Raw genomic sequence first — 22,723 nt, 5'->3', positions numbered from 1 at the left:
AAAGCCTTTATTATTTCATGTTGTTGCATTCCTGCGCCAACGAAGTGGCGAACGAAGTTGCGCTGGAAAGGCTATAAAAATAGTTAATTTGAAACAACAAAACGGCAAATGGAACGATAACGAGGGCTGCGCTAGTGCTATGCACTGGCTCAGCGTGTTTTGATAAGCAAAAACTTGGCTGCAAAAGTATTAAATGCTCTTCCATATTCATCTCAACCCATACGTTCGTGAGGTACGTCCGGATAGGAAGAGGACATTGTGGAGAAACATAAAACTTATTAGATTCAAGTCAAATATTTAATATCTCAGAAATTGGGAAATAAAACACAAATGAAATACAATAAAGGAAGAAGAATTTTTGGGACGCGTACAACATCGGGGAGACTTTCGTTTTATATATTTTTGTATCACTACTTATCAAACATCGTCGAATTCTCCACTAACTCGTACTGTTCTGTCCCTTCGTGCCTGATTAGAACAATGTTTCATTGCGTTAATTATGCATTCTGCAACTTGAAAATTATCTTTCTTCCGGCCTTTGAGCTCTGAGCAATGGCTGATTGCAAAACCCATTCTATCTGAACGGAACAGAACTAGTTCCAAATCGTTTCACTCATCAACGCCAGCGGTCGGTGCAACACGTCACCGAACATAATCAACCACAGCACCAAGGACACGCCCGGGAAAAATTGGAAAGGAAAAATCGAATGCATCGAATGTCCAGCACAAAAAAACCCAATCGGATGATTCGTTTGTCCCGCAAACGATTATCTCTTATGCAGAAAGATGTCTTTGCCATTTAAAAGGAAGGCCAAAACAAAAGCCTCAATGGCTCACAATCCACATTTGCCGGTTCGTAGAAACGCTGGGGGTGAGTGGCGAAGTTCCGAAAACTATCGCAAACTATCGCACCGGAGGGAAATTCCAACCACCGTCCGCCGGCTTCGCTTTTCTGTCGACTCATCGGTAAAGTGCGCCGGGAGGTGGTGTCCTTTCGAGTCTTTGTCCTTTTGTTTGTTCTGGCAGAGGGTGCCCCCTCCCTTGGTCGCCATGCCCTGCCCACCATTCGCCTTTGTTGAGCTCTTTTGTTCCAGAAAAAGCCAAAGGAACTCGGGCGTACTTTGCCCAAAAGTCCAACAATGGAAGAATGCTGTGCACCGCACAGTCTCTGCCAGCGTACTTGAGAGGGTGGCTCTTCTGTCTGCACATAGCATTCGCTCGACTGCGATGAACCGACCGTGCATATGGGTTTTGGAAAAAGCGGCGACTGGCAGGCGAAAGCAAACGCTCGAAATCCCTTAATTTATCTGGCATACAAATCTTTTGAGTTGAGCCTTCAAAAACTCAAACTTCTCCACTCGAGAATTGAGCCAGACACATTTCGGTTTAATCGATATGCTGTAATGAGGGTTGCGTTGCTATTCTCGCTTTGCTCCGGCAAGTTCTTTACGGTTCGCATTTTTATCTCCGTCCCGCTGGGTGTTGCCAACCGAGGATTGAGGGTGGACCGACCGCGCGCTTGTGCGCTTGTCATGGCCTATTTAATTATCATTTCCATATGGTTTTCCATAAACAGTCTCCTCATGCCGCATTCGCTAGGCATTGTACCCTGCTCGGTCAGGGATGGTTTTGTTATTTCCCTTTTTATATTAGGATGTTGCTCTACAATGTTCACGGACGGACGGACGGACGGACGGACGGACGAACGGACGAACGGTACGAATGTTCCAAACAGCAGCGATATGCTTGGTTTGCTAAATTTTTCACAGTTTCAGCAAACGATTAAGCATCCGTATCTGTATCAGACTTTCGCTTATGTCTTTTGTCGAGACGTCGTTCATTTTTTGTTTGCATCACGAAGCCTGCATCCAGCTGCACGAGAGTTTGAAGAACCCTTTTTTGGGATTGTATTTTCTAGGGGTTTTTTTTGTTTGGGCCTATCCCGACATACGCTCCGTCGCATCAGCATCAGGATGAAGCAGCAAAAGATGGCAATTCGTTCGGTGCGATATTAACAAACAATAATGAACCGAAGCACCTTCCCAAATCCCTGTCGATAATCTACCGTGGTACAACTTTTCTCTCGGATTTTCTAGCCCGGGTTGGAAAATTGGAAGCCGCCGGGGTCGGGGTAGCTTCACGGCACGGTTGGTAAGATGATGATGCATATTGATGGGCGTCAGCTGTTGTTGCTGGCATGGATAATGATCGCCTCCGCCTTGTCGTCATCGGTGCGTTGTCGTGTGATCGTGCTGCTGTCGTAACTCATAAATTAATCCTTTCTGCTTCTCTCGTCCACCACCCGGTCCGGGGTTGCTTCCTCGATTGCCAAAACATGCTGCTGCTGCCGTTGCTGCCTGTCCCCCTACGGAAGACATTCGTTAATGTACTGGCTCTAATCATCACCGCGATAAATAAATGTGCAGAATGAGCAACCCTGGGTGCTGGGTAACCGGAACGGAACACGGTTTCATGTTACACGCGAACGGGCGGGCCGCCGTCCGCCCGCGGGGGGGGATGCTGTTTGGAATTCTCGTACGAAACAGGGGACGGGCGGCGGACGACGGAGCAAAGCAACTGAGGAAATTACAACAGCAACAAAAAAACTCCTCCCCGATAGAACACCCACTTGACGATAGCCAAATGGCTCGAGGGAAGAGAGAAATGGCACAAACGCGTGTATTGTGCGTTGTTTGAAATACAATATTCATAACGACAGCTATTTGAAAGTTCTTGTTTGCTTGACACGATAACGTATTCCTCTTCGCATTTGGAAATTGGTGGTACGCTCTGGCGTCTGGAAAGCATCTTCGTTGGCTTCCCAAATTCCCAAACAGATACAGCGCTGTCTACATCTGTTCGATTTACATTTTGTAGTGGTTTTTTTTTCAATTTGTTGAAGGTTTTCATTTCGACCAGCAAACACTAATAGCTCTTCACTGTTTCCAATGCTAAAATAAATAACTTTGGAATAAATAATAGAACAAATGGAAAAATGCGATATGTTATTGACAAAATTTCTGCAAAATAGTTGATAAAGGTTTAAACAAAATGGGTACAGAATGACCCAAGTATAAAATGTGTTCGAAGGTTCGAAAGGTCCAGCTATAGCTAAAGAACTACCTTAAATCGGTTAATTTTTAAACTCGCAGGTAATTTTTTTTGGCAATTTATGAATTTTGAGTTGAAAGAATGAGAATTTTTGGAGGGTAAGTGCATTGCTACCGAAATATCTACCCTGGAAGATGTTTATTCAGGATATTCGTATTTTTGGAATCTTCTGGGAAGAGACTGGAAGGTCCTTATTTCTGGAATTTCCTTTCAAATTCAGAGGATTTCGATTGACTTTTGCTCATGGTTTGAACAATCCAGTGGGTCTGGAAATATTGTTTAAACGATAGCTTTCATATCGAATTTTCGAATCATTTCGTTCCAGTGACCTGAACAATAATAGTTTACTTTTCGTGACAATTCTTTGTAATTATTAAAACATCACAATGCGTATTTTATAGCTTCTCCGAGTTTCTTTCTTTAATAGCTGCACAACCAACCGGTATTGGAACGATAAGTGGATTCAACATCGTGAATCAAATTTCATTGCCCTTGATTTTCGAGCTGCTGCCCATTAATTCAGCCAGTGCCTTGAGTTCCCCTCAGATACGGCGAAATGTAACGCATTACGAGACAGATCTTAATGGATGTGAGGTCTTTAGATTACGCTGGTCACGATGCCTAAGGTTCTAGGATCGTTTCTAACCTTGATTTCCAAGCTCGGGCACGTATACTAGCATGCTTTAGGTCATTGTCTTGATGAAATATCTAATTTGATGGTGTGGTAAAACAGCAGTCCTTTGTCAAGTATTGATTACCTCTTCACAAAACGCAACTTCAAAGGAAAGTTCCAAACCACTGAGATATAAATCAATATTACAATCAGTTTTTAACTCAGCCTCGGTAAGCAAATGGTAATAAATGATATATACCTTATACATTATCGGGTCCCATGTTTCAACCAACCGCTTCCTTATCGCATCAGGTTTATGTGAACAGATGCGTGCCATTTCCGAACCATCCTGCACAAAGGCGCGCTTTGCGCGTTGATTGATGGCAAATACATCTTTAAAACTTTTCCACAACAACACTGCCACTGCCACTCACAGCAAATTCGCCCGAAATCGTCTAATTCAATTAGCCGTCGTCATCCGTCTACGCTTTCCATTTTGTGCTGCAGACAACAAAAAACACCCTTCGATGGGACGGGATGATGCAGTCGGAAATAATCTGCACCAGTCAGACCCGGAAGCTCGTCACCGCCACCCGGCAGGTCAATGCCAGACCGCCGATGCTTCTTGACATTCGGCCGAAAATGAGGGGGAAACCCAACAAACTAAATACACGCTCGCTGGTGAGTGGGGTTCGATTCAACGCGCTCGCTTAAGTGTTGGCTGGCCACTTTCGCTATTCAAAAATTTCCCATCTCCCACACGACTTCCTGTGTGTCACGGTGAATGGTGTAAATAAATAAAATGCTAAATCGAATCTCGCAACAGGAACGATTTTTTTTTTAAATATAAATCCTGGGTGGGAATTCTACCAGACCGCATACGACACACAGCACGGTGAGCTGGAGCTTAAGTTTTTCGAAAAAAGAGAGAGGAATATTGAGAAATAATAACGAAATATCCAGGACGCCGAGGTCCTGGCACAAGGATAGTCAATCGAATCAATTGCACCAAGGGAACACCACTGGACGCCCAACGTTCGAACTGGTGTGTGACTCGGGAAAGGGACAGGATATCCTTTATTTAAGCCAAAAGTACGTGTGATACACGTGTTTGAGGAGTTAGCCTCGCAAAGGCAGTCTTCCGCACGGCTTCGTTTCGTTTCAGAATATTAATTTTGTCTCTCTATATTTTACCCAAGCGATCATTTATGGTAAAAGTTGTCAAACTTAATTCAAGTTTTCAACAACAAAACAAAAGTACTTCGAAACATTTGTTATAGAAACAAAATCATCAAAAAAAGGATAGTATAGTAACATTAATATAAAACACAAACACAAGCATCGCACCATTGATAGTAACGGATAAGTGGATAACAAAGTAGATAACACTGCTTCGTTGTCAAAAAAGGAACTTGGAGTTGCGTCATCCTTTGAAATCGTTAAAATAAGCATTGTGAAATATGCTCTGATTTACAACGAGCCACATGAATCATCAAAATCTTGGACCAATTTTACGAGTTACAGCAACGAGTTAGACATCGTACGCTTCCTGGGCTGGGAGGAAAGAACACCATCCCATTACATCGCATCGACCCCGCCGGCATTATCTACCCATGTCCCCGGACGCACAGGGAACAGAGCCAAATGAGCATACATTATTTTCGCATTATTTTCCACACAACCCTGGCGGCAGCGCGTTCGCCATTATACTCATCCTCAGCTGTTACCAATGCTGCGCCGTTCCCTTGTGCAGCCACAACCGCTCTACCGACCGGCTGATTATCCGAGCGTGTGCGTGTAAAATGTTTGTACTTGCGAATAATTTATCTTGCCGTTGCAAAATTCTATTCCCCGTGACAAATCGTACGCCGAGAGTGAGGAAAGAGCAGTACCGTATCAGGCACGCGGTACAGTTTTGGACGGTGAAGTTAGCTAACATTCTAATCGCTCCGACCACTTTGGGAAGGAATTTATTTATGCAACGTCTTCGGGTGCTTTCCGGCACCGTCGGAGCGGCGGCGGTGGTGAAGCCATCCAGCGGGGCAACATTTCGCTAACCATTTATCCCAATAATCCCAATAATGGCATCGGAACTGGATTTTGCTCGCAGAAGGAAGGGAGATCTACGCCAGCAGTTTCTACATCGGCACGTTCGGGAATATGAAAACCGTTTTAAGGAAAAGCCTTTTGTTCAACATTTTATAAAGGAAGGAATATTTCAAGAAGCGGTTCCATTTATGCTCCATTTCGCTACGAACAAATCGATAGCTCTGTTTTGAATGTTTTATGAATTGTTTAATCTTATTTTGTGGAGCTCACTACACTGTAAGTAGCACCTGTAAGCATTTCATAGGACAGAAGATTGCTGGGAACTCACATGTAAAATCAATTATCTTGGGCTAGATTTAAACATTTTTATGAAACGTTAGCATGAGCTTAAGTACATAAATTCACCTAATTCCCTTCCCGAATCGTGCGTTGATTATCCAAGAATCTGAAAAATATGTTTGTTGCATGTGCGGCCCAACAATTTGGAATTTCGGAAGCGTTAAGTAGTTCCCAGAAATTCCCAGATCTCACCGCACCGCACGTTCTGAGTTTCAGCGCATCATGTTATTCGCGCGATGGATTAAAGGAAGCAAATCCACCAACCAAACGTGATAGAAACAAGGATACGAATAACCCAATTAAGGAAAAGAAGCATAACGAGCTGCAAGGAGCAATGTTCTCATGAGTAATTTGAAGCTCAAGATATTAAGGTTTTGGAGCATCAGTAGCTTTAAACCGATGTTGGAAATGATCGTTGTTCCCAAACTTACCATTTCCACGAGACTGACTATCCCACTGGTAAAATTTATAGCCGCCCTTTATATAAGCGAACGGAACCTAAAATCGCTGATATATTTAACATTGCGAGATTCGAGACCACCACTACGAATGCTCTAAAAAGAACGCATATCGATTCTTGTGGCTCTCCGATTTTTTTGTTTTGCAAACGCACAAATTCGCTTTGTGGCATGCTAATAAAACTCCGCTTCCTGGAAGGCCGGAAGAAACTGTCCCTATAATTTATGATGGTCTTCACTTCCATGCCGAAATTCCGGTTGGCAGCCACGCGCACGGCCACAAACTTTCCAGAAGGCGACTACATTCCGAAGCATGCCGTCCATGCCGAAAGGGGACGATGGCGAGCGGAAAGGAACTTTATTTAAAAACGTAACAGCTAAGTGATTCAGTGGCAGGGTTTTCCCCCGAAATGCTTGCAAAAAGGCTTTGGTCTTTGACTGTCTTGAGGTTAGTTTTACGTCAGTTGTATCAAAAAACTATATAAATTCATACACACACACACCGTAGCTGCAGCATAATGGTACCGAAGCATAATAAATGTGCATAAATTTCCACTTTGTATTGTAGACTGCACGATGTAACCTTCTGATCGATGATCACAGCAAAAAGGAAACTATTGTTTGGGAGTTTGTTCTTCTGTAATACGAAAAATATCCTTTTTTTTTGCTAAGGGAAAATGGAAAGCAGCACAACCGTAAACCAAACTTCGTTCGTGTCCAGGTAGTGATAAGGTTCCGCTATTCCAGGTGTCACCCTTGAATAGTGTGGACGGTGTTGGTAAATAGAAATTGATAAGTCGGATGGTTTCATCTGCGGAAAACGGAAAAAATCGATCGGCACAGCAAACAAACAAAAAATGGTGGCTGCAAAAATGCTTACCCCCCTCATGTACAAATAACACCAAACAAAAACGCACACACACACAGAAAACTTCCTTCGTTTCGGACAACCATTCCATGTTTTGGTTTCGAGTGGAAGCGACAGTTCTGATGGCCGCGGGAAAATCGGGAAGGGTGGTTGCCATTTTATGGCTCAATAAATTCAGCCCGCTGCATCATATCGCGTGTGCTCGGTCTCGGGAGAAAAAGGGTTCTCCCAGCAGTGCAAACAGCATGTAAAACGGAAGCACACCACATTTATTTCCGCCCAGCCCCTGTTGGAACCCCATTTTGTGTGGTGCAATTTTGAATGAAAATCGTACACCATTCATCACGAAATCCGATAGTAGCGTTCACGGTGTTTTGATGATCCTCTGCGGCGATGATAATAACAAAAAAAGTTGACAGCAACAAAGGGAAGAAGGAAAGAAAAAGCAAGAAAACCGCCTCGGAACAATAGCCGTTCGCTTAGAGGAGATTATGCAAAAGATTATAAATGAAATGTCGGTAGCAGATGTTTCTTTTCTCTTCCCTCTGGACAATGGAGCGAATAGTTTTGCAAGGCAGCGTTTCACGAAAGGAATTTTCCCGTTTGAAGATGTCGCATTTTTGGTTTGCAGGATAACTAATTATGTGTCCACTTTTTCCCACTCTTACAACTCTTACTCCAACATGTCGCGTAGATATGCGCAAGATCCTTTTAAGAGGTCCAGGCCAAATATTGCCTTGGTCATACATCTGATTCTGACTGGTGCTTGTTGAAATATGGCAAATGTATGATAATGTCATCGGAATATTCACTCCCATCGACTCGTCCACGTTGTTTAATATCCATTTTTATCCTTTGCTGCCAATCGTCGTGGGGACATTATGCTGGAGGAATTATTAAAAATTCCTGCCAAAGGGCCGAATGAAATAGCTATTAGCTCCTTCGTGGGAGTGTCCGCTGTAATGGACTACAGAATAATGGTAATTTTTATTATGTTGCAAATGACAACGCACAGGTCGGCGGACTTGTATCTGTGAGCGTATGGTTCAATTTGGCATCCATTAATATGGTGCGCCCGTCTAATTGTATACCCACTCAGTAATTTGGCAATGACCTTATGATAATGTTAGCTCTTGTTGTCTACCATTTTTCCCAATCCCCAAAACATTTGCAAACTTCGTAGGGTTTCGTGTGTGTGTGTGTTTCACTGCTTTCCTTCCAACTGGGTGGAATCGCCTCTTTTTTGTTAAATAAAACCGGTAGTTGATATACAACGGGGTAAAATTTAACATTCCCAAACAACTCTCATGATACGATCGTGTTCATTTCCATCTAATAAATAATGAATTCCAGCCGGTATATCCGGTGCCGCGGCAACCGATTGCCGATTGCCGGTGGTGGCCTTCGCGCCGTTTTCCTCCGGTGGCGACCCAGACAGAACAGTCCGGTCCCCGCCCCTATTTGAATAGTCAACGCGGCTGGGTTTTCATTCATTAGCGAGGCAACAAACAGATCACAATTCAAATTTGGGAACGTGTGTTGGCCCGTGTGGTTCGAATAATTATCATGCGAATGACGTTTGTGCCCAAACATTGGGGTGGCGCTTGATTTTTTATGCAGTAGGAATGGCTTTTTTAAATTTAAATTATGTTAAGCTGAACCAACAAAACAACTGGAACACCATCTCTGCCAATTACAGACATTGCTTCGTGTTTGGATTAAACTGTAAAACCAATTCAAACAGCAAAGTAAAGCTTTTTGTGAAATTGTAAGTCCAATATACCTGAAGGTACGTCACTGATGTTTGTGAAGATTCTCCAAGCGGCCATAAGGCAACAGCTCCAATCTCCATCTCTGGGCACGATAATTGATTGACTGGATGCACGAACGCGCCGAAAGGCATGACACAACGCCGCGATCGATTCGATGGTGCTGGCGCTGGAAAGAAATATCCAATAAATATATTACAACATATCGCTTCAGTTCACGTTCGATGATAAATGCGTCGAGTGCATCGATGGATGGATTTATTTATGGCTGTTTGCATACCCACCCAGTTCGCCCAGAAACCCTGGCGTCCTGCAACTCAACCCGACGCAGTAACACACAGTCCCATCGTCAACAGTCGGCAGTAAGCCCTCAACGGCGCGGGAGGAATTATCGTTCGACCGGAGCGGAAACAACTCGCTCACATGTAGGTCAATGCGAGAAGAGACCGTTTTTATTGTCGCATTTTCCACCGGCCAGAATCAACCGTCAACGCGTCGGAAAGCACAGTCACGGCCTGTCGGGGGGACAACAGGGCATCGAAAGCAATCTTTTCGAAAATGCACCGCCACCGGTTTTGGTTATGGGAATTAAATTGCCATTGACACGTACACGGTCGGTTGTGAATAAATTACTGGCCACCACATGTCAAGTTTCGCTGCTGGTTTCGGCACTTCCTCCCGGCAATATCGGGGAGGAGGGGACAATACGAATCAAGCATTAAGCTCATTTCATCATGTGTTCGCGTCCCTATGTGCGATGCATAATTCTGCCCGTCTGGTTCAATGTCCCTCCGTAAAGGTCCGTCCCCTACCTCTGGTTGTCTATTTGCATTGATGGCTTTGGAAAATTTAACATGTCACACGGTACACTGGAGCGGAATCACCACGCACCAAGCGCAAAACAATCGCTTATAGTGAGTCTGCTGGCATTAACGTGTTTATTCTCTTCTATTACATCTGATGCTGAATTTACACAGAAAATGAGTCCCAGGCTCCAGTCAAAATAAGCTGCCGGTTGTGTGTAAATTCCATTCATTTCCGAAGAATTGTAATGCGCTTGCGAGTGTTGAGGAATACATTGAATACACTTTCCTACAGTTGCATTAATTTTGGCTATTTTAAGAAAAACTCTGTCTTTTACACTTGGATACGTTTTGTTATAAATATAACCAAATTTGTTGTTACTGTTTATGAATGTTCAACTGAAGCAACTGATCGCATCTCGTTCGTTTATCGTAAGGACATCCGAACTACTTGACGCCTCTCTTCGCTATCTACCGCCAGATAAACTTATTGCCGCATGAAGAAGGGGTTTCGGTTCGGTGGGCTAACGACGACGAGATACGGGATAGGGTTGGCGACTTTAAATACCACCACTTCATAACCGTCACCAGACACAGCACCGATCGTACAGCGTAAATGGAGCATGAAATGTAAAATAATTTGCTAAACGAATTACTCACGTTCAGCTGCACACATTCGCTCCAGTAATCTCTTTATGTGTGTGTGTGTCTGTGTCTGTGCGTTTGATGGCCGGGGTCCCGTCGGTAAAGCTGAGACAATACACCACACCATGTCGGTCCGTCCGTCGTTTGTCGGTCATTTTGATCCGACTCATTTCGTGCCGCGCACCGTGATGATGAGGTGATGAAAGACCGGCACGGCACAGGCGTGAAACGGCATTGTGCACGACACACGTACACACACACATTACGCAAGCCGTGAAGTGTATCGAATGCCATGTTTAAACGGAAGCAAACGCACATTACCGCTTCCATTCGATAGATGAGTTTCACGGAGTTCGTTCGCGCTCGCTGGGGCTGGATAATGATAGGTTGCACTGGTTTTCACTGTGCATGGGGCGACATTGGGTGCGATACGATTGAATAAAAAAAATGACTTCAAAAGTGACGACTACGCTGCTGGATGGTTTCGTTGCAAGCGCCCTTCGCGGTAGAGGTTGAGGACACAGACGACAGAGAGAGAGAAGCGCGCGAAATGGGCATTAAAAATGTTGCAAATAGAAAACCAAGTGGATCACTTTGCAGCCTTGAAACAAATCCAATTTATAGCGATCCTAATGAGCTGTATATCATCAATGTGATAACTTATGCGGTACACACAAAAAAAATAGTTTGCAATACATGTCATCGAACAGAATGGCAAGATTTCAAGAGACGACGGCCCTTACATAATGTTTCATTGGTTGCTTTATCTCAACTGTTTACTAACATTTACATAGCTGCTTTTATATTTTCTTAAGAGCTTTGAAAATAGTAATTATCGAGTATATTTGTAACGTTTCTACACCGCCTGTCTGCTTTGTAGTGTGTTCGCACATCTGCTTTTCGCGCGCTTTGCCCACACACATACCCTACCAAATACCACACTCTGCTGTAACGTAGCGCTATCGGTTTAAAATCGGCATTGCTCATTTATAATACTACTGCTAGAGCTAATTAACCATTACTCCTTTACAATTCCGTACGTGATGGGAGGAAGGTACGTGGTTACATTGTACATCCCCACATTGACGTGCGTTTGACGGCATCAGATCATTTCCACTGTGGTCGTGGTTGAAACGTTCTCCCGTGCGTGTAACACCGGTTAGTTTAACACCAGTTATGTAGAGCCGTTCGTTACGATATACTTTCTGCTATCAATCTTTACAAATGATCTAAGTGTGGCTCGCTTCCATACGCGTTCGCTTCTGGGAATTATGCAGGATAAAAATATGTGCTAGAAATGTCAATCCGGTGTCGATAAAGAGGTAAATACTTCTTAAATGTATCGAAAAGTGTTGGAAATTCTTCAATAGTCTCTCGATTGCGATATAAAAATATGTTTAACAAATAAAATCACTTTCCTATCGTTATCGGTGATTTCCACTACAGATCTACAAATCGCTCCCTTCCCATCCTTGGCATCCCTAATTTGCTCCCATGCCCTCTGATCGGGAAAATGCTATTGACTCAATAATTGCAATCCACAAATCGAATCTAAGAACCGCTCTCGTTTGCGCAATCACTTTTGCAAACGAAATAAATCACTCACACGTGCATTCGTAAAAAATCGTGGACCCGTTTGTTAGTTGGTGTACGTGTACGCAAAACAGAGGATTAATACTAATAGGTATCTGTGTTTTTTTTTTTAGTTGATTTCGAAAACTGTTGGGATACATCATCTTGTAAGTGCAAGCAAATTGTAAACTCTGTCGTAAATGTTAACAATAGTGTGCACCACCGTTTCTTTCTTCTTTATCATGCGTTAGTTGTTGTTTTCGTTTCCGTATTCTAGAGTTGCTCAAAAACCCTATACTACTGTTGCACACATTATCACGTAGGGGGAAAGGCTACGAATGGGTGCGCGTTTGGATGAACTAATTAAATTGACCTTTTGCTGTGGACCGGTGTGCGGAGGACACTCAAACCCGACGCATTCCATTCTAGAGGTTGTGTTTTGCTATTTAGAAACTTACAGAGATACTATAAGGAGAATACACTTCCCACTGGAAGGGATAATGTTATTAAAATCTTCTTCGATTGGAGAGTACCCCACCTTACTACTGCCATATCTACTGTTACGCTTTACTTACACGATATATTCAACTTTTAACAGTTCCGATTTCATTGACTTTTGCTTCTGCTGCTACGTCCTATTTCTGTGTTCTCTTTTCTTTTTTTGATAAATATAACTTCTCTCACTAGCTGACTATGGTTGTCTTCATTCGGTATACATATAGATATGTATGTATATAAAACAGAAACAATTTTCTAAGCTGAATTCTTAAAACTTTTGTGTTAGTATCATCTTGGTCCATTGGGTACAAGTATCAATCGTAACGATCATCTGTGTTTTGATCCTTATTGTTATCTTCTTTTCATCTATCAGCTCACCGCTTGTAGGGATTTCGGTAGCGAAACGTTTGCGTACAAGCTCTTTATCTGCTACAGTTGCATCCTCCTGTATGATATCTTGTTTTTACAGCTTTAACGTGATCTAGAAGATCATTTGATCTATCTACGATTAAAATCGATATCATGTCATATCGACTATATGGTATGCACGGGATAAACAATCGAAGTAAAAACAAAACTTTCATGACAACACATACGCACAAGCGCAACCGTTCTTCAAACCTTTCCTAGGTTTAGGTACCATCCTCGAATGTACGATCTATTATGACGTACAACCGTTCGGTAGAGATTGCGCATGTTTCGCACGCTAGGGGCATAAATGCTTACACGCACGCAATACTAAAAAAAAAAACAAATGCTAGCTGAAACTATCAGCTCCTAATGGGCCTAGTGTACGGCATCGATGTCCCTTTGGGCGCGAGATATTTTTAGCTTATCCTTCGGTGTATTATTCTCGCCCGATTCCAGCGCAAACATTTTCATCTTCTCCTTGAACGACAGTTTCTCCGGCACGGCTTCCGATTTCTGTTTCTGCTGCTGTTCTGCCAATCGGCGCGTACGAGGGTCACTGTGAATGAAAAATTTAGAATTAATAATGTTTGCCAAAATCCCAACAAATATTTGTCTTTTTATTCTTACCGATAAACTTCCTGTGCGCCAATTACTCCTGGCGTTGCTTGAATTTGCATGTTCCAGTTCTCACCGTCCGGCGTTGTCGGTGTATGCAGCATGGCCGGCATAGTTTCATCGATGAAACGCTGTGGAAAATGTGGAAAAGCATCGCAGATTAAGCTTTTGTCGAAGAGCTTCCGTTACATGGAAAATCGATTGTGGCGCCATCGTGTGGTCGCGCCCCAAACTAGCACTAAGTTAGTTTACTTACGTCTGGATCTGGTCGTTCAAGGATGGTTCCCAGCTCTCCGCTTGCTCCGGTCGTTTCGTTACCAATACTACCGCCTATCAAATGGCCTGCTTGCGTGTAACCGGCGGGCCCAGCAGCCATCATTGGCGTCGAAGGATTGTTGTTGTTACCGGCATCCTCATCGTGGAACGACACCCGTTTATTGTCCTTGTAGCTGTTGGCTAGTAACGAAGCATTTCCTGATGCGTTTACATTGTTGGCACCACCCATTGGCGTAGTTGGATTATTGTTTAGCTGGCCGTTGTTTGGTGCCGTCATCAGCAGGTTATTATTACTGTACCGTGCGCCCATTGCATTGACGTTGTTATTGTTCATAGCATTCTGTTGCTGCTGTTGCAGGTCCAACGCAGGACTGCTGGTGATTGGACCGCTAAAGGATAGCTTCGTAGGAGCGGTGCTCGTTCGCAGCTTTTGCTGCTGTTGTGACATGATCACATACGAGCTGTTCCGTTCCGGTGGTGGAGGCGGTGGAACACCTCCATTGCCGTTATTCGCATCACCTCCCAGCATATACGGGTTCACTCCGCCACCGTTGATCAGTGTTTGTTGCTCGTGAGCCATTGGATGACCATACTCGCTGTTTTCACGATCTTCACCCATCATGCCGGCCGGTGCCGACTGTACTCCTGCCATGTTGGAAGATAGATTCAGCTGGTTCATATCATGCACCATCTGAGACATCATCTGGTTTGCATTCGTATTGTTGGCCGTTATTTCGCTCAGATTTAGCTGCGCTCGTGCAGCAGGATTGTTTCCGTCGTGGGCAAAGCTGGCCGTCTTTGCGGCTCCTTTAGATGGGGACGAAGGCGTGCTACTATTGTTGTTGTGCTTGAGAATGCTTTTGGGTTGAATTAGCGGTGGTGCACCGCTACCCGACGCCTGTTGTTGCTGCTGCTGCTGGAAGTTTGCAATTGCTGTCGAAACGGACGGCACATTCGATGAATGTTCGCTCGATGTGATAGAAAGAGTGTCGGCCGCCGGTGTTTTGATGTCAACCTGCTTCAACTTCGTCATCGGTGCAGTGAGTGGGCCAGCATTTGGTTGCGCTAGACGTACTACCTCCTGCACATTGCCATGGTCCTTTGCGCCATAAGGCGGCATATCGTTATCGTAGTCTTGATCCTCCTCCATCGCACGCCGCTCGAAGTCACGCTCAAGCATGAGCGTCCGCAGCTGTTCTTCCTGCTTCGGTGTACGCTGTGGCAGCGATTGCAATTCTACAATCTGCTGATCCCGCCAGGCACGCACATGCTCGCGACGCAGTTCACTTTCCTTCTCCTTCTCCTCCCGCTCCCAGGGACTGCTACCGACCTGGGGTAGGTTTTTGCTTTGCGACGGCATTGTTGGATAGAATCCTACCTTGGGCGGATCGGCACTACTGTACGCATTGTTGTTGAGTTGCGCCGGTCCTCCACTGCCTGGTTTGAACATTGGATGTGTTGATACGGGCGGAAGAGGAGGTTGATCATCCTGAGAGGCACGCAATGGTTTCGGAGCTGTGGTTGGTGGCATTGTCGCGTTTGGTCCTTGTTGCGGTTGTTGTTGTTGCAGCTGGGAAGGTTTGTTTGTCGTAGCAGTGTTGTACGAAACCGGTTGCTGCTGCTGTTGCTGACGACGTTTGATAAGTTCGTTCATTTCAGCCAACTTCGCTTGACCGCGCAGCAGAGACGAATGATGTTGCGCACCTAGCTGCTGCTGACCATCGTGCGGATACATTTGTGGCGAAAGCATTGGGCTACCATTAGCACTGCCGTGATAGTTATAGCTTCCTGCCGGACTGCCAGGTCCACCGGGAATTACGTTGACGTTTTGCATGCTCTGGCTTGCCGAAATACCACCAGGTGCCGGATAGCCGCTGCCCGCCACCGAGTGTGCAATGTTTGGCATCGACGGTGCCATCATCTGATTCATGCGCAGGCTCTGCTGTGCCTGGGCATCGCGCATAAACCCGTTCACGTTACCATTGTTTCCTACTCCGCCCGGAGGCACGGCCTGCTGTTTGACACCCATCGTCGACGCTAGCCGGTTGTTCATCGTGTTCATGTTACCCTGCTGCGACATGTTTGCTAGATTACCGTTATTACTATTATTAGGCTGCTGCTGATTAGGCATTGTGTAAGACATGGTGTTTTGTGTAGTCAGTAACAAATTGCTAGGGTTGGTATTGTTACCGCTATTATTGCTATTAAAATAGGCAGACGCTGGACGGTTTAGAATCGGGTGTTGTTGGTGCTGCTGGAGCTGCTGTTGGTGTTGGTGTTGCAACATTTGCTGTTGTTGCTGATGAACCGTCCCAGAAGCTCCGGGGGAATTCAAGGACGTCTGGAGAGGCATAGGTGGTCTACAAATGAGAGGGGAAAAAGAACATTAATCAACACTTTTCACTATACACAGAACGACGATCGATCACGCACCGTTCACCAAGATTTGGATGACTCTGATTCTGGGCTCTATACACGCTGAGGTTTTGATAGAATCCTTGATCCTGACTGGTTCCCGAAGAACCGATCGCTCCTACACTTCCTCCTCCCACACCACCACCGGCAAGGTTATGTATGCTACGGGATTTATTAGCTGAAGCACCTGGGCGGGATGAAGAAAGAGAAACCAAAATTAGTAAGATACAAGAGCATCATTTATTTTTTACTAATACTTACCAATACTGCCCACATGGTGCAATGCGGGAACGGATTTACTATTTAATAACTGCTGTCCGGCGGATGTTGACGGTACTGGTGGCTTGCTGATATCGCCACTGCTTGTGCCGACGCGAGTCATGTCCCGTTCGGACATTCTTCGTCCGCCTGAATAAATGGATAACGCAAAAGCACAAATTAAAAACAAGCCTTGCAAGTAATGCCATTTTAAAATTATACTTAAATAAAAAAGAACAATGCAATAAAAGTGATGTGCAGTGTACACCTGTTTGACAATATTATTTCGATAAAAATATCAAACTGTTTGGACGGTTTTCAAGCTTCAACAAAAGGCATGCAACAGTACATCTTGGAAATATAACAATATACTTTGCTCGATAATAAATCGAATAATAAAGGGCAATTACAATTGAAAATATAAATAATAACAGTTGATAAGGTACGCTTACTTCAACAACCAAACGCAAAATCTACGAATGCAATGCATTACGAATGGATATCAAAGTATCAGCTTTCATTCGAATGACGAATGAATTGGATTGGAACGAACGGAAACACAAAAGATCGAAATAAGAAACCTGTTTGAACCGAAAATGTCATAGCTTCATTACACAAGATACCAACACACAACACAACCAACTGTACTGATTGATGACGGTTGTGCGCAAACCTAGTCCCGTTTACGCGGATAGTGTTTAATATTTAACGGCCAATGTATGTAACTACGATGCTATGCGTTCTGAGTATGCAAATAGGTTGTACGAAAATGTGAAGCGGCGGGTGTAATTGCTCAATTGAAAATTTGTGAAGATCTTGATGTCCAAGCCAGCAAGATGTGGAAGAAAAGGTTGGAAAATGTGCTTTCATTTACATTCCGGTCAACTGTCTTCATCGTTCGCCGGTGTATCATCTTCGTTGTCGGACGCGTCGTTCAGTTTATTGTTGATTTGTTTCAGCAATCGCAGAATGTTGTGTTGTTTCTTTAATTGACGTGGCGTTTGGCGAACATTGCTCAAGTCCGGGCAGCTGGTACGATGCCCATACTCCGGCGAGTTCTGGCCGTACAGGAAGTTTAATGACACCTTTTGATTTTCGATATTCTTACAATTTGGGCTACACATTTTAACCTTTCGCAGAAGAAATCCGGTGGGAAGCGTATGCGGATGAAGCCCATGGTGAGCCGCATGTAGGTGGTTCAAATTCGGTGAGCCATGTTTGGTACGTTTGAAGTCGTGTGGCATTTTTCCACTGTCTAATCGTTCATACGAATTTCCGCAAATGGTAATATCACTTCCACCGCATTCGGAATCATTCAAGGATGTGTCGTAGGATTGAGAGCGCTTAAGTGACACATCCGTTTGATTTAATTCATCGCCAACGGAACCGAATTCGCTCCACAATTTTAATTGATTTACAATCCTTTGCTCTTCGTCGTTTGATAAACGACCCGTGGCGGCGCTTACTGGTGTGTGTGTCGCTAGCTTGACACTTTTTTCCTTTTGGAACCATTCTCTCGTCGGGTGACTGTTGTCACGAGGTTTTGAATACTTTATGGCATTGTTATTCGTGTCCTTCAAGGAATTGTAAAACTTTGCTAGAGCCTTCACCTTTCCATGGCCGAATGTAACCGTTTCTTCGGAATGAGAAGCTTCCGCTGCTGTGGGTGAACTGTCACTGTACGAAGACGAATCATACGCTGATCGTGACATTGGGGATGGAATTCTTACTGAAAAAGGTATGATTTTTGAGTGAATTATGCTGGAATGGGAACACAGGTGAATGATGCAAATTTTTATCCAAAAAGGGCAACGACAAGAGTAACGCTTATGTGTGGAAGGTCAAGAGTAACATACATAATACATAGACATATTTGATACATATTCTCGCATTCACACGAGCGGGGCGTACAGCGAGATAATCAACGTGTGGCGGTAACATACGGAAAAGGGAAATACATTCGAGGCTTAATAGACATTAATGCAGTGTACGGCAATTTGATTGGTTCCCTTGGGTAATGGATTACAGAACGCAATATAATTATACAACTGTCATCGTGATATAGCACGGCAGAAAGGGGGATAGTCCAGGTGTAGAGATATGTCCTCATCAGACATGTCCGGGGAGCGATTAACATATATTACGCGTAATCATGGAAATTGATTTTGCAATGCCAATGCTTATGTAGATGCATGTAGCATATCGTTTGCACTGATCATTTGAAATATGTAAAACACAGCATGCAACAAAAACAAATGCAAGTGTAGCAAAGGCGTGACACTGTTTTGGAAAACGAAATGCAGATATATGCAGAAGAAAGTGTGATAACTTTGCCACGTTATGCACCATGACCCGACGGTATTATAACATGAATGGAGGTTTAGTTTAGCTCATGATACACAACGCAATACGAATGGAATGGGAGTGATTAGATATCGATTAAAAGAGAAGAAACAAAGTTTCCAAGAGAAGTATAGTAGTGACGACAATACACGGAAAAACAAGTAATTCGATAAGGAATAAAGAAAGTTGATGCAAAACTGAGAGTGTTTAATGGGTGCAAGAAAGATTTAAAACAAATAGTATCGTGTCAAACAGTCACCAAACATATGATGCACCATTTGGTGACTCACTTACTTCAGTAAAGGCAGAAAAGAAGAATCCGTTTTGTGATCTATCTCCTGTGTTCTATCATGGACGAATGGTTCAATCTAGACAGAGTTACGTTAACTGAAGAAAATAAGTCAGAGAAACAAGAGGAACACATCGCCAAACGATACCCGCAGGTGATACGGACACGGCCCAATAACTGAAGCAACATATTTGAGTTATACGGGAGCTCGAACGGCCCCACATTGGAGCCTACGAAAAATTGGATCATCTCGTCTAACGTAGCATGTTTCGAAAGAAATGAACAAGCTGTCTCGCCGTACCTTTCGCACCACCTTGCCCCGGATGAAGATGATGATGATGATGACGCTGATGAGGGTCGTTGGTGCCGGTGCCGGTGCCGGTGCCGCTGTTGCCGTCGTTGCTCTCGGCCGCTCCAACAAACGCTCCGTCGGCTTTGAGCAATTGAATGTTTCTCAATAGATTACAGTGATCGTTATCCAATGTGGCACTAGGTGCGTTATTGCTATCGGTTACAAAATGCGTTTCCACGCTGTTGTTATCTACTATCATCTCTCCTTTCCGCGACTGCTGGTACAAAGCATCCTGCGGACACACGATGCTAGTTTCATCACTATCTAATTGAATGTTTCGTTGTCGCCTATCGACGGTATTGCTGCAATAGTAGTTATTATTGACATTGACATTCGCCGTTCCACTGAAATGGCGAACGACGTAATCCCTAATTGTGTCAATTGGTCGTTCCTGGGTTCTAGGTTCTCCGCTGTGGGCCATTGCTATCGATTTTTGCGCGTCTTCATCACGTTGTCCATTATTGTTACTCTCCATGTCGCCAACAATCCCCCCACTCGATCCTTTCGTAGCGAAGATTCCACTGTTCATAGCATGAATGGCTGGATATAAGGACTCCATTGCGGAAGTTTCGTAACGGACCGCGTTAGACGTTCCACTATTGTCTACAAGAATTTGGTTGTTATTCAATCGATTCGACACCCTTGAAGCTAATGGCACAGCTGTAGAAAATGTATCACTATTCACGTCCGACGCAACATTCTCGACATTGGCTTGTCCACTGTACTGTTTCCCTTTCGCTCTTTCTTCTTCGTCACTATCATCGTAAGGATGGTGATCGTTAATTATGTCGAAACTAACCGTTTTACGACACGATGAATTGCTACCTCGCCTACTTGCCGTGTTGATCATAATGCTGGGTAGATTTCCACCGGTCGTACTGCTATTGCTGTTGAAATTGTGGCTGGGCGCACCGGCTGCATCGCTAATGGTAACCATTGTCGGCGAGTTAACTACCACGGAAGGAGTGGTTTGAGTGGAAACATTTGTACCACAACCGCTCGTACCGCGACTCCTTGATCCCGGTGCTTCCTCCTCATCCGCGTCGTCCTCGTCGATGAACGGAATGTCGTCGAGATTAACATCCGCCACGAAGGAGAGGTTCGATTCAGTCGAAGGTGCTTCAATTCGTATTTCAAATACGCACGATGGTCTTCGCTCTTCGACGACAGGCGTTTCCGGCTCAGCCGTTTCTTCAATCTTTATCATCTCTCGGCTACTGTGGCTATTACTTCGTGAATCGTAATCTTCGACATAGATCGACGGCGGTGTGTCGAACCGTACTGGCTTCATAATGGTCCCGATACGGCCAATACTGTTTAGGCTATTGCTTCTGGTGCGTTGATGATTGTAGTAGATACTATTCAAACTGTTGCTCGATCTGCAATCTCGATAGCGTGGATCGAAATGGATCTGCTGTAGCTGATCGTTTGACAAAATGTCTTCGTGCGAAAGTGATAAACTGTAACGGCGCTGGCTAATGTCCGGGTTTGACATACGCCGATACGCCGCATCGTTTTGCGTTAAATACGGCGTAGAGTAGGTGTGGTTCATCATCACAGCGGACAAGGGACAGCGCAGCGAACCACGCCGCGACTGACGACTGCCCCCGCCGGATCCGTAGAAATTGAGACTTTCGTTCGAACGTCCAAAATGATAGCGATGATTGCCATCGTTGTCATACACATTACAGTTGAATTCGTTTTCCATTTCTTTGTTGTTTTACAATGAATCAACATGAAACCAATTTGTTCAACAATTGAAGTTTGAATACAATTACACACATACGTTCGATGTAAACGCGTTCCCGTGTGAAACCCACAGTATACAATCCAGAGCAGCAAGATAAAAAGTAGGAGAAGGGGAGAACATTTATCAAGCGATAAGAGAGCATAGCTTATGTACGGTAGTTATATTATTAATATTAGCTTTTACAGATCTATTTGATACTCATCATTGCGCCGCAAAGTTTTGAATAAATACTGAAAAGTACTGCCTTACTGGAATGTTATTACGTTTATGTTTAAAAAAAACCCGCGGCGTAAGGATTTGTATTTGGCCAGATTCACAGAACGTTAATGAAAAAAAATCAACTTACCTCGCTGAATTACGGGACTTGGCTGCTGGAGAAGTGTTGCTAATCCGTGATAGATGGCACCTTGCTTGGCTACTTTCAGAGTTACAATTGGTCCGGTACGCACCAAATGATCTGCCGCACGTTCTTGCGTGATACCGATCAAGCTCTGACCGTCGACTTCCAGCAGCTGATCACCTGCCTGAAGCCGTCCATCGAGATCGGCCGCACCACCACCCACCACCGACTTGATGTAGATACCGAGCCGTTCCTGTCCGGCCCCTTTGGCCGCCACAATCGAAAGCCCCATACCGTTGGCATTTTTGTGCAGCTTTATAATCTGCACTTCTGGCTGTGGTAGCTTGCTCGACATAACGCTCGGCGAACGGCCGTGATTGAACTGGTGCATGTACACCGTCCACAGGCCTATGCTTGTCGGTTGCGATGCTAGCCGGCACCAGCCCGCCATTTGGAACGGATTCAGGAAGTCTACCAAACCGGCAGGAATCCCCCGAACGACGTCACAGCTGAAACCATCGTCCGGCAGTAGCAGCGCTAGCGGCAGTTCCGGCGATTCTTCGAGCCGTATTTCACGTCCATCCGCACGGCTAAGCTCATCCGCGACCGATTCGGCCATCCGGACCGCCGTGTCAATCAGGTTGCGTGGAATGGTTTCCTGTGACAGCAGGGCAGCCATCTGGAGCGAGTTCAGTCGAAAGCATGAGCACGCCAACTGCTGCACGTCGGAGACGGACGTTTTCGGAGCTTGCAGGAATTGGGCACATTGATTGATTTTCGCTAGATGACAATCGGCCGCCAGCTCTAGACCTTGCTTTTCCGCCCACAGTTCCAGGAGCGAGAGTCGCTCACTTAAGGCTTTTCCCCATGCACTGGTGCACATGTGTGAAGTAGTGACAAACTAAAATAAGAAGACAAACGAATAAAAAACGATAATTATTTCAAAAAT

At 44.5% G+C, this 22,723-nt stretch overlaps 1 protein-coding gene across 1 annotated transcript in view; it reads right to left on the bottom strand.

The window, feature by feature from the left end:
• Positions 1-13,511: 13,511 nt before the first annotated feature.
• LOC128709744 (afadin) overlaps positions 13,512-22,723 on the bottom strand; it is a 32,003-nt gene continuing 22,791 nt past the window's right edge. Inside the window, exons 10-15 of the mRNA XM_053804762.1 lie at positions 21,781-22,675; positions 16,704-16,850; positions 16,461-16,629; positions 14,008-16,387; positions 13,764-13,882; positions 13,512-13,692 (exon numbers count right to left, since the gene is read on the bottom strand). Coding sequence (XP_053660737.1) covers positions 13,512-13,692; positions 13,764-13,882; positions 14,008-16,387; positions 16,461-16,629; positions 16,704-16,850; positions 21,781-22,675 — 3,891 coding nt within the window. The remainder of the gene's footprint in view (positions 13,693-13,763; positions 13,883-14,007; positions 16,388-16,460; positions 16,630-16,703; positions 16,851-21,780; positions 22,676-22,723) is intronic.

Source organism: Anopheles marshallii, chromosome 2 (assembly GCF_943734725.1).
Source record: "Anopheles marshallii chromosome 2, idAnoMarsDA_429_01, whole genome shotgun sequence".
Lineage (NCBI taxonomy): Eukaryota > Metazoa > Arthropoda > Insecta > Diptera > Culicidae > Anopheles > Anopheles marshallii.
The sequence above is the reverse complement of the archived record's forward strand: the minus strand, read 5'-3'. Positions and strand labels throughout refer to the sequence as shown.